This window comes from Polypterus senegalus, chromosome 10 (genome assembly GCF_016835505.1).
Source record: "Polypterus senegalus isolate Bchr_013 chromosome 10, ASM1683550v1, whole genome shotgun sequence".
Lineage (NCBI taxonomy): Eukaryota > Metazoa > Chordata > Cladistia > Polypteriformes > Polypteridae > Polypterus > Polypterus senegalus.
In genome coordinates this window covers 126,589,814-126,608,732 of record NC_053163.1, presented here as the reverse complement: position 1 = coordinate 126,608,732, position 18,919 = coordinate 126,589,814, and the positions used below count along the sequence as shown (strand labels likewise).

The window sequence follows — 18,919 nt, the reverse complement described above, 5'->3', positions numbered from 1 at the left end:
TTAGTATTATTTTAACATTGTTCCTAATTAGGAATTATCACCATTTATAATTTTCTTCATTTAAATATTACTTTAGATTCTCTATGTGACTTCAAGTGTGTATAGACAGGAGCCAATAGCAACACAACTATCCCCATCAGGACAATCATTTTTTTAAAAATATCTGCTGACAAATTCATTTTAACCAACTCTCTTACTCTCTCTCCCAAAGTGTATGTGTCACATTATTAGGTTAGTGTTTCTAAATTGGTTCCATGAGAGTATGAGTGCTGTTATGAGTATGTGCATAAGTAGACCATACAATAAGGTACAATACTGTAGGGATATGTTCCACCACCCCATAAGACTGTATGTCATAGTAGGTTATATTATTTCTATTTATTTATTTACATTTCTTGGGTATGTGATCTTTCCTTAAATTGATCAACTAAAACAGCTTATGCAATCTGGAATGTAAAATATTGTTTAAAAAACATCCTTTGAAATCTACTTTTTTCAGGATTCATTTAAGACATTTAAACCTAAGTCAAAACTGACAAAACATAAGACTAAACATTCCAAAATGTAAAAACTCTGCATGCAAATTTTAAAAAGCAAATTTCTGTTACTAGCTTCTAGTAATTAATTATTCGAGTTAAGAGCAGTGATTTATTTCTTTGTTTGGAGATTTAACAGGTATATTACAAATAAAATTAACATTAACATTTGTTGAATGGTTACAGTAAATCATTCTCAATTGTAGCACGTCAATCTTATTTTACTCTTCAAATATGTTCAGCAGGCTCCTAAAGTAGTATTTAAGAGATATTTGCAAGACATTTGACATTTAAGTTAATTTCTGCTTTAATCACCATAAAATATAATACATTTTTCATGCTGTGTGTCAAGCTTAAGCACTTAACATGTGCAATGCTAGCAGCCATCTGGCATCTTTATTACTCCATATATTTTACAAATGCTATACACCCGTTATATATGATATCTTACATCACTCACATCAGCTGGTCTATTTTGAATGCCAAACTCTAATTCAAAATTAAAACTATCATAAAGTGACTGATGTAATTTTTTTTTTTATCTTCAATCAAACCTAAACCTGGTTATATGATAAAAACAAAGAAAAAATGTGTGGGATAATCTGTCACAATGCCTTACCTGAGACTTCAGTCATATATTTTCATTTAACACATTACCAGGGTGCCTTAATTCCACTAGAACAACTTTCAATAATGATATGTAGAACCCTCTTGCAAGTATTTAGATATAGATATCAAAACAGGTTTTTGGGGGTATATTTAAACATGTATAAAAATGAAAATGAGGCAATATTAAAGAATTTCTTGCTTCTGAGAATTTTTTCTATAAATGTTTTAATCTTTTGGATTGTACTACTTTTTCCTGCTTCAATTTTCATATAATCATTGGAAATAAGACAAATTAGAATAAATCATATTAGAACAAAACTTTGTATTTGGATTAGAAATCAACGTATATAATACATTCATTAAACTTCTGATCCACTCACATCAGTGAAGAGACAGTTTCTCCTATTGAGATTTTTTGCCAAGCACTACCAACAAACATTTCAGCTGCTGTTTGATTTTGGCATCACGCACAAGCGAGCAGAAAGACACAGCATTTATCAATGATGACTGTAGCCTTATTTGAAACATGTATGGATATTAGGATTTTTTTTCCTTTCTAAGTTGTCCAAGTTTAAGCATAGGCATAGGACTAATAAGTACATCTGGTAAGATGATTTGGGTTTCTATTAATTAAAATAGTTATGCATTCTAAAGTATTCTTGTTTATTATGGCGCCTGAGAGTGGTAATATGCTGCACACTGGTTACACAAGAAAGTAAGAATTTTACCTTACTCTAAAGGTGTGAGAATACAATTAATAATAGTACAGTAATCCCTCCTCGATCGCGGGGGTTGCGTTCCAGACCCCCGCGATAGGTGAAAATCCGCGAAGTAGAAACCATATGTTTGTATGGTTATTTTTGTATATTTTAAGCCCTTATAAACTCTCCCACACTGTTAACATTATTAGAGCCCTCTAGACATGAAATAACACCGTTTAGTCAAACGTTTAAACTGTGCTTCATTACAAGACAGAGATGGAAGTTCTTTCTCACAATTAAAAGAATGCAAACATATCTTATCTTCAAAGGCGCACCGTGAAGAGCAGATAATGTCAGAGAGAGCACTCGCTAAGAAAAGCAAACAATCAAAAAATCAATACCTGCTTTTAAGTATACAGAAGCAACACGATAAAGCGGCATTTTGTAGAGGAGCGTCCTATCTTCTAGGCAAACAGCCACTGTGTAAACAGCCCCTCTGCTCACACCCTCCGCAGGCAGAGAGAGTGAGAGAGACAGAGAGAAGCAAACAAAACAAGCTCCACGCGGGAAGCATATCTTTTAGCATTGAGGAGTTTTAGTTAATATGTAATACATGCTCTAATTGGGTAGCTTCTAAGCCATCCGCCAATAGCGTCCCTTGTATGAAATCAACTGGGCAATCAAACTGAGGAAGCATGTAACCTAAATTAAAAGACCCATTGTCCGCAGAAAGCGGCGAACCAGTGAAAAATCTGTGATATATGTTTAGATGTGCTTACATTTAAAATCCGCGATAGAGTGAAACCGCGAAAGTCAAAGCGTGATATAGCGAGGGATTACTGTATTAATATTCAAGTCATGTTGGGGAGCATGTACTGGTACAGTGCGTTGCAGCACCCACTACACAACGAAACTTCTCGGGATCCCGGTTGACAACGCCCCAGTCCCACCCATCGGAGATGACCCTCTATCTGCCGCAGCCAGGTGTTACGTGGGTGACCCCTTGGCCTGGTCCGGCCACTCAGGTCCCCGACAATGAGATCTTACGAGCCGGATCACCCTCGGAGAAACACGCCACATGGCTGTAGTGCTGTAACTGACGGTCCCTCAAAATGCACGTAATGTGCCTCATCCGGGACTCCATGAGCAACTGCTCATTCGAAAAAAAGTCAAACCAACGGTACCCAAGGATTTTCCGGAGAAACACAGTACCAAAGGAGTCCAGTCTTCGTCTCAGGTCACTGGATAGCATCTATGTCTCGCAACCATATAGCAAGACAGGAAGCAGAGGACTCTAAAGACTTGGACCTTAGTCCTTTTGCATAGATATCGGGAGTGCCACACACCCCTTTCCAGTGACCTCATGACCCCCCCGTGCTCTCCCAATCCATCTACTGACATCATAAGAAGAGTCACCAGAGACATAAATGTCACTGCCAAGGTAAGTAAACCTCTCAACAAGGTCGACACACTCCCTGCAAACAGTGATAATATTGGACAATGGAAAAATAGTAAAACAGTACTTATTGTGTCATGATATTTTTTCCATCTTTTATATACTAGGGGGCTTTGCTCCTGCTTGCTTCAGTTGCCAACCCCCTGGCCAGCGCTACGTGCTAGCCTCTTTGCGGTTCTGCCGCTCACGTATGGGGGATGTGAATTTACAATTTAAACAGATTGTAATTTTCATGTGAAGTGTTAAATTTGCATCCACGTGACATATAACTGCCCCTGATTGAATTTAATTTCTTTCTCTCTATTAAATAAAACAACTTTTTCAAATGTTTGGTTCTGAGATTTGTTAATTGTCTTTGCAAAAGCTATTCTAACAGGAAACTGTTGAAATCTTCATATGCCATTCGTATTAAAATATTATTTGGTGTCTAATGTTATCTGTGGAAGATGTACTACATTACCTTTCTTGGATACACCTTTCTTTCTACAGTAATTTGTGTGGTGGAACACCGGACGGTAGATATTCTTTGTGATATTGTAAGTTGTTGTCTTCTGCACGATCACCACCAACTATTTCAGCATAGTCTATTGATATGCATTTAACCACTCTGCCTTGTTGCTGATCGACATTTTTGGTGTAAATTTGTTTGTCTTCCTTGTTTCTAGGTGCTAGGATTGCCCATGTACTAATTTCTTCTGTTGATAACCCTTTGTGATGAAATTCTTCAATAAGATTTGGATTTAATATGTCTTCTTTAATTGGGAAATTTATAAGAGCTGAGTGTGCAAGTAGTGTGTCTGACAAAAGCATTCACAAGACTGAGAGGTGAGAGGACCGTGGTCTTGTTTGAAAATGGTTGTATGACATAACTTGAAAGAATCTCATGTTAAAAGTCTCCATCTCACGGAACTTAATTTCAAAAAGTCTCTTCAAAAGATCACGTCTTGTCGCAGGAAAAAAGTCTCGTCTCCCAAGATTTTTTCATTACAATAGAGAGAATAGACCGATTTATATATAATTATTATGCATCTGTCTCAAAAATCAGAAACGAACACACTTTTTGCTTCAGTTTCAGATCCATCAAATAAAAATAAAGTGAATATTTGTGACACAGAATTTAGATATAAACATGGAGAAAAAAAAAATATCACAGAATTTACAGATATTGGGGATGTTAATAGCAAGACCATTCCGAACTCAACAGACAAATCCTATATTGTCTCTGAAAATCCTGATTGAACAAAAATTGTATTTATAAACAAAATCTTAATGCTTTTAACCGTATATGAGTAACTATGTTAGTAATAACGTATTCATTTTTTCATATCCATTGTTTTTCTGTAAATTGTTTATCTTCTAATCGGTTCTTTCAACTTATTTGATTTAATATTTATGTAATTTTTGTACTTTGTTTTACTGATTTTTTTTTATTTTATTGTACAGCACATTGGTTGTACAGTTATGGTGTTTTAAAATTGTGCTTTATAAATAAATTTTGATTTGATCTGAATTCAATTTTTATATTGAATATCTAGTTCAACAGGCTTGCTAAATTTTTACAGACAGCCTCGTGTACCGCCTTTTATGAATAAAGTGTACTATTGTGATTATTTCGACTATTTTATATACGTTCTCTTCTATATATGCACTTATTTACATATACATTTAGATTATATATGTTTATAAATCTATAATTATAATTTAATTAAAGTGATCTTTTTTGCCCTCCTTAGTTAACATCTTTTTGTGTCACTTGAAATGGTGGTTGTCCCAATCTGTGATTCTGGAAATCTCACAACCCTGATAACTGCAAGGCATACTGGGAACTGAAGTCCCATAGGGCAGCCTTGTCAGGTTTCATGGGTGCCATCAGGAGGTGCTGCAGGAATACGTGATCCCTGCTTTGAGGGCTTTCCATTTAACACAGTAGTTCTTCCAATGGGCTAGGCCAGGGGTTCTCAACGTCGGTCCTGGGGACCCCCTGTCGCTGCAGGTTTTTGTTCCAAACAGCTTCTGTTTTTAATTTATCTCCTGGGCTAATTAAGTGAACTAATTTCCCAAGTTCTGTGTTTAGGGAACAATATATTAATTAGAAAACTAAGTGTGAGAAATATATAGATATAGATAGAGATAGATAGATAGATATATAGATATATATATATATATATATATAGATATATATATATAGATATATATATATATAGATATATATAAATAAATATAGATATATATACTGCTCAAAAGAATTAAAGGAACACTTTTTAATCAGAGTATAGCATAAAGTCAATGAAACTTATGGGATATTAATCTGGTCAGTTAAGTAGCAGAGGGGTTGTTAATCAGTTTCAGCTGCTGTGGTGTTAATGAAATTAACAACAGATGCACTAGAGGGGCAACAATGAGATGACCCCCAAAACAGGAATGGTTTAACAGGTGGAGGCCACTGACATTTTTCCCTCCTCATCTTTTCTGACAGTTTCTTCACTAGTTTTGCATTTGGCTACAGTCAGTGTCACTACTGGTAGCATGAGGCGATACCTGGACCCTACAGAGGTTGCACAGGTAGTCCAACTTCTCCAGGATGGCACATCAATATGTGTCATTGCCAGAAGGTTTGCTGTGTCTCCCTGCACAGTCTCAAGGGCATGGAGGAGATTCTAGGAGACAAGCAGTTACTCTAGGAGAGCTGGAGAGGGCCATAGAAGGTCCATAACCCATCAGCAGGAGCAGTATCTGCTCCTTTGGGCAAAGAGGAACAGGATGAGCACTGCCAGAGCCCTACAAAATGACCTCCAGCAGGCCACTGGTGTGAATTTCTCTGACCAAACAACCAGAAAGACTTCATGAGGGTGACCCAAGGGCCCCATGTCCTCTAATGGGCCCTGAGCTCACTGCCCAGCAGCATGCAGCTTTGGCAGATGCACCACTGGTGCCCTGTGCTTTTTACAGATGAGAGCAGGTTCACCCTGAGCACGTGACAGAAGTGAAAGGGTCTGGAGAAGCCATGGAGAACATTATGCTGCCTGTAACATCATTCAGCATGAGCAGTTTGGTGGTGGGTTAATGATTGTCTGGGGAGGCATATCCATGGAGGGTCACACAGACCGCTACAGGCTTGACAAAGGCACCTTGGCTGCCATTAGGTATCAGGATGAAATCCTTGGACCCATTGTCAGACCCTATGCTGGTACAGTGGCTCCTGGTGCACGACAATTCCTGGCCTCATGTGGTGAGAGTATGCAGGCAGTTCCTGTAGGATGAAGGAATTGATACCATTGACTGGCCACCACACTTTCCTGACCTAAATCCAATAGAACACCTCTGGGACATTATGTTTTGGTCCATCCAATGCCACCAGGTTGCACCTCAGACTGTCCAGGAGCTCAGTGATGCCCTGGTCCAGATCTGGGAGGAGATCCCCCACAACACCATCTGTCATCTCATTAGAAGCATGCACCAATGTTGTCAGGCATGTATACAAGAACACAGGGGCCATACAAAGTGCTGCGTACAATTTTGAGTTGCTGCAATTAAATTTTGGCAAAATGGACTAGCCTACCACATAATTTTTTTTAACTCTGATTTTTGGGGCGTCTTTGAATTCAGGGCTCTGTAGGTTGATCATTTTCATTTCCATCAAACGATGTGGCATCCTTTCGTTCCTAACACATTGCCCAGTCTATATCAGTATAGATATCCAGGAGGATTTCTTTTTCCCATTGAGATCTGATGTGTTTTCAAAGTGTTCCTTTAATTTTTTTGAGCAGTATATATAATGTACCAAGCAGTTATATAGGAAATGTATTTTTTTTCTTTTTAACAGTATTTTCATCTTGATTTTCATTCTACTTTTCAAGATGTTGTAATTGTTTAATTAATCCATTATTTACTAATTAGTGAGCCTGACGCTAAAGTAGTTGCAGCCTTTGATTATTCACTGTTTGCCAGCAAGTCTGAACTGCTATTTTAAAGTTGTTATTATTAAGAAAAACTGCACAGAGAAAGGGCAAAGTATAATGAAATCAACAAAAGAAAGTTAAGTATTTAAATCTATAGCAAATGCAGAAACATTTATAAATTCCTTAGAAATGTAAAAATCATGCTGCTATGCTTTTCTGAATGTCGAATAAAAGAAAAAAAATGCCAGCTAATTAAATGAGCTCAGTGTTATTAGGCATTGTAACTGATTAGGAATCTGGTTGGAACAAAAACCTGCAGTCACAGGGGGTCCCCAGGACCGAGTTTGAGAAACACTGGGCTAGGCCTTAGCACTGAAAGTACTCCCTGGTCTAAGATAAAAGAAGCCACTTTACCTCATCGAGTTGGAGTCGACTGGAAGAGGACAAGATGAAAAGAGTAAGGGACTGGTATTGTGATTGTGTTTATTAAGAAACCTTTGCAAAGGTAATTATCTATATATCTCTATCTATATATCTATATCTATATCTCTCTCTCTATATATAATTCACTAAAGGCACGCAAGACAGTGAGCGCAAGCAAGACAGAGAGCCCTGCCCGCCAACTCTAAGACCATGGGATACGCTCGACAGAGCCCCGTCCGCCAACTCTAACCCTCCTACCGCGTCATGGGATACGCACGACAGAGCCATGCACGCCAACTGTAACTGTCCTCCCGTGTCCAGCGTCGCTATTGCGGCATGTGCACTGATGGCTCATGTGCCCGCAAGCAACAACTCATCAAACACAGCCTCAGTCGCTTTCGTCTGTGCAAAAGTCCACATGCACTTCTGAGCTATGTTGACTTTTCACCGCATGCAAGACAGAGAGCCCCGTCCATGGGTTACGCATGAAAGAGACACGAACGCCGACTTTAACCCTACACCTACGTCATGGGGAACGCACGGCAAGGCTCAGCCCACCAACTCTCACCCTCCGCAGGCTTCCAACATCACTCTCGAGGCATGTGCACTGCTTGCTCATGTGCCCGCCCCCAAAACGGTGGCAAAGACACCTTGCCGGTATGACAACACTTAGTGTAATGTCCGGATCTATTGACCTCTGATGGCCAATGAAGTGCTTTGCATGAAGTGCATATTGCAGTAGGTAAGCCAATGTTATGTTCTTGGACGGGAATGGCGGTATCTTCTTGAAAAGCAGTAGAAAACTGAATGTGATGACTGTGCATGGGGTTTGTGAGTTGACACTGAAAGGAATTGGAATGAGTTTGTAAGTGCTTCTTGAGAGTACGAGTTGTTTTGAAGCATTGCTGGCAATTTTCACATTGCATCATTCGTTCAGTGGAGTGTGTTTTTAAATGTGAGGCGAGATATCTCTGCAGTCGGAAGGTTTTTGAACAAATGGTGCATTGAAAGTCCTGTGTGGAATGCATTTTTTCAATGGAGTGTGTGTTTAAATATGCTTTGAGATATTTCTTTTGCGTGAAGGTTTTTGAGCAAAGACAAAATGTGCAACTGAAGGTGTAAGTGGAATGAGTTTGTAAGTGCTTCTTCAAAGCGCGAGTTGTTTTGAAGCACTGCTGGCAATGTTCACATTGCAGCATTCGTTCAGTGGAGTGTGTTTTTAAATGTGCTTTGAGATATCTCTGCAGTCAGAAGGTTTTGGAACAAATGGTGCATTGAAAGCCCTGTGTGGAATGCATTTGTTCAATAGATGGCACTAGAAGGTTATCGCGTGTGTATTTGAAGGGCAAGAGAACTTCATAATGCCCATGATCCAAAGGACCGCTAAAGAGCAGGGATATGGAGAGACGTTGGCCCGGATTGTAAACTCGAGGAGAGGCATGACTACGTTCCCGGAAGTGAATGGAGATAGTAGCTGGAAGCATTTGGGACATCGCCACAATTTCTGCCTCACCACCATAAACTCCAGATGTATTCATGCACTCAGCGTATTGTTGAGCAGACTGTATGACTTTGCTTCCGTGACTAAAAACAATGGACAGCACGTCCGCGAAGTTATCCCAATGTTGGCAAACAAAGGTTAGAGCCATGTTGCAAAGTTCTAAGGCAACACTTTCGTCGATGACATTTTTCCAGAAATATCCGACTGCCAGAAACAAACAGTTACCGGAAGCAGGAATTTGTATAATATTGAAAGAAGTGTTGTTTTCATGAAATACATTTGAGGCGTTGGCCATGGTAGGCAAATAAACAGTCAACGTGGCTCACAGCTGTATGTGGACTGTAGCACAGACCAAAGTGAGGGAGGACGCGTTTGTTGATGTTTTGGGGGTGGGCACATGAGCAAGCAGTGCCTTTTTACAGCTTTGTGTGTGCGTGGCGAGGAGAACGCGTGTGTGAACTTTCAGAGTGGTCTGTTGTCCACTCTCCACATAATGCGGCACGTTATGCAAGCGTGCAGCTAGATGTACCTTTCAGCAAATGTAACCTTCTAGAAACCAAAGTTAGGATTTCCTATTTTGCCTAGCAAAAAATGACTGCACAACAATTCTGACATCATTCCAGCTCACATTTGTTTACAGTAAGTCTGTTCTACGATAATAAAGGCATAGAAGCTTTCGTAAAATTAAAGCTCATGATGAGTGCTATGTAAGCTTTTTTTAGGTATACCCCCGGTGATCAAGATCTTTAAAGTAAAAAAAGCGTTTGATTTTATTATGCATGTGGGGTGTGGTTTGGGAATTGTTGTGGACAGCTGAGGTTGATGTGAACAGCTTGACTGTTACCAGCATTCACCACAATGTACTGGAGTGTAAGACTATCACATCTGCTACCTCACAAACTGTCCTTATTCCCCGGATTTTCCTGACCCCATCAGATTCTAATTTGCCTTTTACTTTTACACGCACACAATTTCCTGTTAGATTGGCGTTTGCAATGAATATTAATAAGGCACAAGGACAAACTTTCAAAAAAATATGCCCGCATCTGCCAAAACCTGTTTTCACTCATGGACAATTGTATGTTGTTCACTCAAGAGTTCCATCTTTTCATTCACCGACAGTAGTATCCTCAAACCCTCCCCATTTAACCAACTGTCTTTCAGGAAGTGTTCACTCAAATAATTATATGCGGCATGCGGGTTGGCTAGTTATTAATAAACCTTGTATTTGCACCCAGGGCAAGTGTCTGAAGTTGTATCTGGGGTTTGGGGTTCTGTAATGCCCCTTACTGATCACACACAATTATCTGGTTTTCTAAAGAAGTACATTAATAGACTTTAAAACACTGAAACAAAACATTGAACAATTTTCTGCTCAGCTAAAAAAAATTGATTTGTGTGCTTCTTAAAATGGACAGCAAACATTTGATTTACCAAAGTTTATGGGCTGGATGTTGTCTTCTAATTCTTCCATTAAATTAACTGGCATATTAGAACACTTAAAGACAATGACATTAAAAACTCCAATTAACCTGATGGTTTCCACCACATAAGGATTCTTAATTCAAGAATCTTATGAAAATGTATTTTTTATATTGTGCATAAATGATTTTTTTTTTTTACATATTTTCCAAAAACATTGCAACAACTTACATCTTGATATATTCCAGCATTTTAATCATTCAGTTAGACCCCAATTTTTTTTAATTCTAAAAAATGTGCAAATAGATAACTCCCAAATTTCACAGCCATCTCACTGCAGCAGAGATATTTTATAAAATGAAATGGGAAAACTTCAGGTAGACTGCAAGCTGATTTTAAACCAGTTACTGTAGGATGGACTCTGAATATACAAGATGCACCTGGATATTTGGTTAAAGTTTATGTATCCTCTTTGTTTTCTGTAAATAAAATAATATTCCAAGCATTTTCTGCTGGCAATAGAAAATAAATTTCATTTTAGGTTTAAACAGTACTTTCCCTCTTATTTCAATGAAGAAAAATAATGAATGAAAGCTTCTACTTGCTCATTTGTATACCTTAAGATGAAGTAAAAAAATTATCTTTAGTTTCTCTGTAGAGAAAAGCCAAGCAAAATGACACCTTTTTAGTTAGCCAATAAAAGGTGTCATTTTGCTTGGCTTTTCTCTACATTCATAATGGCTAACACAGTACAACAACCTAGTACTTTAGTTTCTCTGTAATACAATGAAAAATGTTTTCACTTTTTGCTGTTTGTTAAAAAACATTATTTTGCTGTAATAAAAATGTGGCTAACAAGTAAAGTTTTATTTATTTTAAAATGGTAAACTGGTAAACACACCATAATAATAATAATTTTTATTCAAATGTGGAAAACAGAATACAAACTATAAAATAAACAATTTTCTTAACTCTAGCAAAATAATTCCTAGTGTTCTTCTTAATAAAGTATTCCTGTAAAGCTGTAGAAATGTGCCTTTTTCAGTATGCTCCAGATAGGTTTTCGGTCTGAAAAAAACATTTAGTCCTCAGTCACCTTGGGGTTACCTTGTCTTTTACTTACTGACGTAATATGCAGGACTGAAGATAATAAATCATTGATCTACAGATGAGGAGGTTGGCTGCGTAACCCTGTCTGTTCCTCCTACTATAAAATAAAAACAAAGGTTTTCCTGTTCCGTTGGACTGCTTGTGTCAGTGACTGAAATCATTTCTTTATTAATAGTTTTAACTTCTGGTGTTGGTGTATAAAATTAAAACATTCTGCACCAATTTAACCTTTGAGTATAGTGTGTGTGTGTGTGAACAGCATAAAATAAGTGGCAGTGGAGCTCTTTACTCATTAATATAAAACCTGAAACTTTAGATATGGTGATTATTAAAAAGAATATTCATTTTATTCAAAGTGCATTTAGTTTACTGAAGTTAATACTTGCCGGTATTCTACCACGAGATCGGAATACTGCAACTCTTCTTAGATCCTCATCGCTTGCTTTAAAAGGCACCACAAGAATCGTAGGGTATGTATCACACAATTCATACTTCTCATTAACAAATGTAATTCTCCATTTTTCGTTTGGCAAACCCTAGTACATAAAAAAAGAATAAAGAAACATTTGAAAAGTTTGCTCTTCTTTGATTAGAAATCAAAAATTAAAACTCTAAAATATTAAAAAATTGAGTAACTTAGAGATCACTTACTTAAAGCTTAACATTTATTTACAATAAAATCTACAGTAAGAAGAGGCTTACACCTTCAAGTCATTACTTTGTTAAATGAGCTCAGAGGGTAATAAAATAGTAATAAAAATGCTTGCCATTAACTATAAACTTAAGTTTTTACAAATTTGTAGAAATGGATTGTTGGACTGACCGATATAGAAAACCATTTGTTTTTTATAATCAAATACCAGCTGGATGGACCAGTGTTGAACAGAGCCAAAAATACTGTTTTCTGATGGCTCTAATATTCTTGTGAAAGTTATTTTGTTAAACTGTCTTTATTTAACACAGATCATATGTGAATGTTATGTGCTGAATACATATGTCTCATTGTATATCAACACCCTATAAATGAATCCTTACTACTGAAGAGCCTTTTTGTTACTATATCTTCAAATAGGGGCACAACTTAGCAAAACAACAGGATGTGATCTGAAATGTGTAGTATGTGACCTCAGGTAAAGCAAGCAAATTTTTACATTCAAATCTTATACAGTACAATAATGAGCACTGGGAGATTAAATTATGCTACTGAATGCCAGCACTGGTTTGCTTAATAATACTTCAAATGCAGAAAAGTATCGAAAAATGAAGAAAACACAAAAAACAAAACAGGAAATCATGTGAAGAAAGTAATAGAAGTGGAGGTACATCATATATATAAAAATGTAATTGATCAAATCATAGACCAGTAAACTTAACATGCATATAAATTAATAGAAGCAATCATCAAGAAAAAGACTGTGCATCACGTGGCAGACTGGTCCATAATGAATTAGACAAGGGAGATAACACTTTCCTTATCAAATGGAATTCTTCGAAGGAAGCAAAAAAGTATTGGATAAGAGGGGATAATAAATTATTTTTCTTGTTTTTAAGGAGTCTTTTGATAAGGTCCGTGCTGAGAGGTTAGGCATAAAAACTTAATGTGGGAATTCAAGGTACAGTATGTAGATGGGTGCAAAATCTGCTTCAACATGAAATTTATTCTGAATTAGTTGAATTTATTAGCGGTAGTGCTGCTACTCATTTTTATGTGCATAAATGATCTTGGTAGGAATATAAATAACAAGCAACCTTTTTAAGTCACAGATCATACAAAATTAAGTTGGATGGCAGATAATAAAGAATCAGACCAAACATTACAGAGGGGCCCAAGATGTAATACAGCATGGGGCATACTTATGACAGATGAAAATGAATGTACATAAATTTAAGTATTACCTGCGGAAAGTAAGAATGTAAGATATGAATACACAGTGGGTGGTTTAAAACATGAATGTGCACCATATGAGAAGGAGCTAGGAGTTGCAGTGGACACTTCACTTTCTTCATCCATACAGTGTACAGAAGCAATTAAAAAAGCCAATAGGATATTTATTAATATATCAACAGGCATGAAGTCCAAATCAACAGAGGTTAAGATTAAGCTATACAATGAACTTATGAAGCCTCATTTGGAGTACTATGTGCAATTTTTCCCTCAGCCGGAAAAGGGTGGAGTGCCCTCTCAGGGTTGGGGGAGAGATCCTGCCCCAAGTGGAGGAGTTCAAGTATCTCGGGGTCTTGTTCACGAGTGAGGGAAGAATGGAGCGTGAGATCGACAGGCGGATCGGTGCGGCATCTGCAGTGATGCGGGCTCTGCATCGGTCTGTCGTGGTGAAAAAGGAGCTGAGCCGTAAGGCAAAGCTCTCAATTTACCAGTCGATCTACGCTCCTACCCTCACCTATGGTCATGAGCTATGGGTAGTGACTGAAAGAACGAGATTGCGAATACAAGCGGCTGAAATGAGTTTCCTCCGCAGGGTGTCTGGGCTTTCCCTTAAAGATAGGGTGAGAAGCTCAGTTATCCGGGAGGGGCTCAGAGTAGAGCCGCTGCTCCTCCGCATCGAGAGGAGTCAGATGAGGTGGCTCGGGCATCTGATCAGGATGCCTCCTGGACGCCTCCCTGGTGAGGTGTTCCGGGCACGTCCAACCGGGAGGAGACCCCAGGGAAGACCCAGGACACGCTGGAGGGACTATGTCTCCCGGCAGGCCTGGGAGAGGGAAGTCTGGGCCTCTCTGCTTTAGCTGCTGCCCCTGCGACCCGACCTCGGATAAGCGGAAGAGGATGGATGGATGGATGTGCAATTTTGATTTCCATGTTATAAAAAAACAAAACAGCACAATAGAAAGTCCTCAGAGAAGCAACTAAGATGATTTTGGGAGTGCTGAGTATACCCGATAATAAATTCTTCAACATGAATGTGGGAACACAGATGGTAACTTGTATAAGGTATAATTTCACATAAACATTATAAATGTGTGTTCACATAGAGAACACAGTGGTACTTTGAGGACATTTGAAAATTTGACTTGCTGTTTTGCAGAAATTAGGTGAATGAGACTGAAAGGCTTATCAGGTTGAATGGCTTGTTATCAAAAAGACAAGTCTGTTTTAATGTTCAAAACAAACTGCCAATTACAGTGATAATTTTACAATTTGCGTAAGATTGAAAATTTTACTTGATTCAAATATGAAGGCATACCGTAAGTCAGGATTTTGTTTTTGATGAGAAAATTTACTCAAGGAACATTTACAAATCATTATGCAGAAAATAATGGAAAAAATATACGCAATCAATTTTTTCATATGATATTTTAACTAATTTCAAAAAAGAGCCTAGTTTTAATTTTTGAAAAGCAACTCCTATTATTAAATTCTATACTAAGCTAACATGATGCCCAAAGACTTTTGCTTTGACTTTTACATAAATTTAATTTTAAATAGAGTGTCAATTTTTTTAGTGCAGTACAAAAAGTCAGTTGTGACTATAAATAAAATATTTATCAAAGCTTAAATAAAACTATGTCTGTGCATATTTTTTTCCTTTTACAATGTGCCCAGCAACCACTGTTATATTTAATGGAGGTATACACACTTGTCACTCTTTTGAGATGCAAATCACAATAAAATCTAACGCATTTTGAAGGATGGTGGAACAATTTCATCGTGACATTGTTACATTGTTTTTTAACCAGCCGATGACTATGGCCACATTATTTGTTTTTGTTGCTTTGAAGAATATACCAAAAAAATATCAAGCAGATCCACTTAACCTAATTCAAGATCACAGTTAGGTGGACCCCATCCCTTCCAGCACAAGACCAGAAATGGCCCTGAAAAACACACCAGTCCATTACACACACACTCTCTGGGACAATTTAAAACTGCAAAATACCTTAACTGGCATGACTGTTGGGAATGTGGACAAAACTCCCACAAAGATATTGGAAAATATGTATAATACACACAGATAACCACCTGAAGCAGAACTGTAACCCGGACCGCCGGATCTGTAAGGAGCAGAATGATGCTACACTATAGAATTCAGGACAGATCTGCAATAGTCATCAGATACATAATCATATGAGGTAGCAAACAAAAGTGAGATAACCAATAATTATGTTTCTTATATTCAGCTAGGAGCTACAGTGGTGTTAATTTAGTATTTGAACTCTTCCTATTATCTTCTGGTTTTGCAGGTTTTCCACAATGATTGGCATTAAACCTTTAAGAAAAATGCAATATTGACAAAAGAGAACATTTTATTCTAGAAACAAAATTATTCAACACCCACTATTGCTCAAGTGAAAAAGATACTGAACACCCACCACTCTCACCCAATTTTAATAACTGGTTGCAGCACCTTTAGCAGAGATAGCTTCAAATAAACACTTATAATTTGATATTGGTTCACATTACTGTTGCAGAATGTTATTCCCTTCTTCTTTGCAGAACTGCTATGATTCAAACTAATTTGTAGGTTTGTGAGCGAATTGCTCACTTAAAGTCCTACAGCAGCACCTCTGTTGGGTTCATGTCAGGACTTTAACAAGGCCACTCCAAAACTTTGTTTCTTTTGAGGCATTCAGTTTTACTTGTATTTTAGGTTGTGCTGCATAACCAATTTACAGTGGGTGGACATTCTCCTTAGAAATATACTGGAAAAATGCAGAGTTTATGGTTCCTTCAGTAATGTCAAGTATTGCAGGTTCTGAGACAGCAAAACATCCTCATACAATCACAAATAACCCCATATTTAATTGAAATTACAATGTTCTAACTGTTTAATGCTGCAATACCTTTATGCCAGACATATTTAGATTAGTGTTAGCCAAAGTGTTCAACTTTTTGCCTGTCTGCCCATAGATTATTATTACAAAAGTTATCCTTGGTGTTTTTTTTTTTAAACATTTTTATCATAAAGTCTTGAACACTGACTCTCAGTTCTATGGATGTGTTTCTGGTATTCTCTGACTTTTTGAATGAATCATCGCTGTGTCCTAATTTTGGCAGGCTGGCCTTTATGGGAAGATTCGTCATTATTCCAGTGTTCTTCATTCAGAGATAATGGCTTTCACTTTGATGTGGTAACAGCTCAGAGCCTTGCATATGGATTTGTAACCCTTTCCTTTTTCTGGAATTTTCTTTAATTGAGGGATAGCATTTTTTTGTAGAAAAGTTGTGGTGACTACTTCACTCTTTTAGGTCAAAATATGGTGAGTGTTAGATTCAACCAGGATGGCTTCAGTCAGTTTTGGCTGTGTTGTGTCAGCAGAGCCGAATTATTCAGTTGTTTGTATGACCAGCTAAGGAGGCAACAACATTTTTACACTGGCAATATGGATATTGGATAATCGTTTCTTAAATATATTGAGTAGCAATTTAAAAGTGGTGGGACAGGTTTACTCTGGTTCCCTGTAATGTATTTTGTCTAAAGATCTCAATCCATTGTTGTGGCATATACAGTATACAAAATAAAGAATGTCAGGAAGAGGGCAAATACTTTTTTAGCACTGTAAATAATTAAAACATGCATTTATTTAACTAATACTATTAACTTTAATATGGCAAGATGGCTGCATTTGTCTGAACCTTATTTCACCTAATCAAAAGACATAATTTACCTAATGTTATTTAGTTATATTATTGATGATCCCACCAAGCCTTTTACCAGATGCCATAAGTAAAGTGATACAGTGTTTGCTAATTTTTGACCCCCATCTCTACTGGTTGACTTAAGCAATAGAGTAGTAAAAGCCATAGTGAAGATTACAAAAAGAGATTTGAAAGACAGCACTGAGAATTCCTGATAATTAACTCTTGTCTGCAAATATCTGTTTAACCAGCCACTCTAAGAAAATCTAATAAAGCTTTCACAAAGATTGCTCACACATCCACTTATTGATTCAGACTTTTGTGCTAATGAGAAATATTAAAATGTTTTTGAAGTATTATTGTTCAGTGTTTAACACAGTAAAGCCTCAGTTAACAAAGATAACACATTCAAGGGCTTTAGTTCATTATAAGAAACTTAATTACTAGTGGTGGATGTACAACTAGAGGAATATAGATACATATTGTAATGACCTGGCTGGGGAGGTGGGTGTTTTGGTTTTTAAGTGGTTACCTCCAATATCATTGATGTGGCTCCACCCAGTCACCAACTGCTTCATCTTCTGGATATTCACACAGCCAGCTCTGTATCTACTCACATGGGGTTAGAGGTGACACTATCTATATATATAATTCACTAAGGCAAGACAATCATGAAAAGCACGCCGGAAGGGGCGTGGATTCACTAAGCCGCCGACAAGTGAGACACCTATGGCGCACGAAGGAAGGAGCCATGCCCACCAACTCCATTGGATATGACAACTCGCAGGGCCACGCCCACCAAGTCGGACGCGAGGACACAGAAAAAGTGTTGTCATTTATATTCGTCTGTCGTGGAGGCCACATGCGGTGCAGGGCAGGTTAATGTCATGTTCATGTCATGCACCTCCGAGCTACGTTGACTGTTCATAGAGGCAAGTTTCTCGCGGAGGTGAATCTCCATATGCAGCATGTGAGGGGTATCTCATGGGATCTTTAAAACAATCCTTTACAACGGAGGTTAAAACACAATGAAGTAAGCAGTCTTTAAAAAACGAGTTTTCGGTTACAACGCATGGCCGCTTGCACCATAGCAAACTGTTTTACACACTACATACAGCAATTCGCATCCGCGACAAACATGCGTCTTCTTAGATGCTCCTGCAGGAACACGGAAGACGTTTTCCTACCCACCAACACTCCTTTTTCACCGGCCCGAGTCTACCCTCGCTCTCTAGGCATTCACACTGCCTGCCCATGTGCCCGGACGCAAAAACTCACCGACCACCCAGTTAGCCCCTTTCGTCTGTGCTAGGAGTCCACATGCACGTTGACTTTTCATTATTCTTTTGGTTTCGACACCATGAAAAACATGCGAAAGGAACAACGAAGCCCGCCCAGAAACTCTACACCTCCTCCCACGTGCTCAGGAACGCACCTCAGACCACTGCCCGCCAAATCAAACAGCTCATCAAACACATACTCACTCGCATTGGTCTGTGCTGCGGTCCAAACCCAGCTGTGAGCCACGTTGACTATTCTTTTGCCCTCCATGGCTGCCGCTTCAAATGTATTTCATGGAAACAACAATTCTTTCAATGTTATGGAAATTCCTGCTTCAGGTAACTGTTTGTTTCTGTCAGTCGGGTTTTTTTGGAGAAATGTCATTGAC

The 18,919-nt window shown here is 38.0% G+C and overlaps 1 protein-coding gene across 1 annotated transcript in view; it reads right to left on the bottom strand.

Annotated features, from left to right (window-relative positions):
- mtm1 (myotubularin 1) overlaps positions 1–18,919 on the bottom strand; it is a 111,807-nt gene that overhangs the window by 28,353 nt on the left and 64,535 nt on the right. Inside the window, exon 8 of the mRNA XM_039766552.1 lies at positions 12,044–12,193. Coding sequence (XP_039622486.1) covers positions 12,044–12,193 — 150 coding nt within the window. The remainder of the gene's footprint in view (positions 1–12,043; positions 12,194–18,919) is intronic.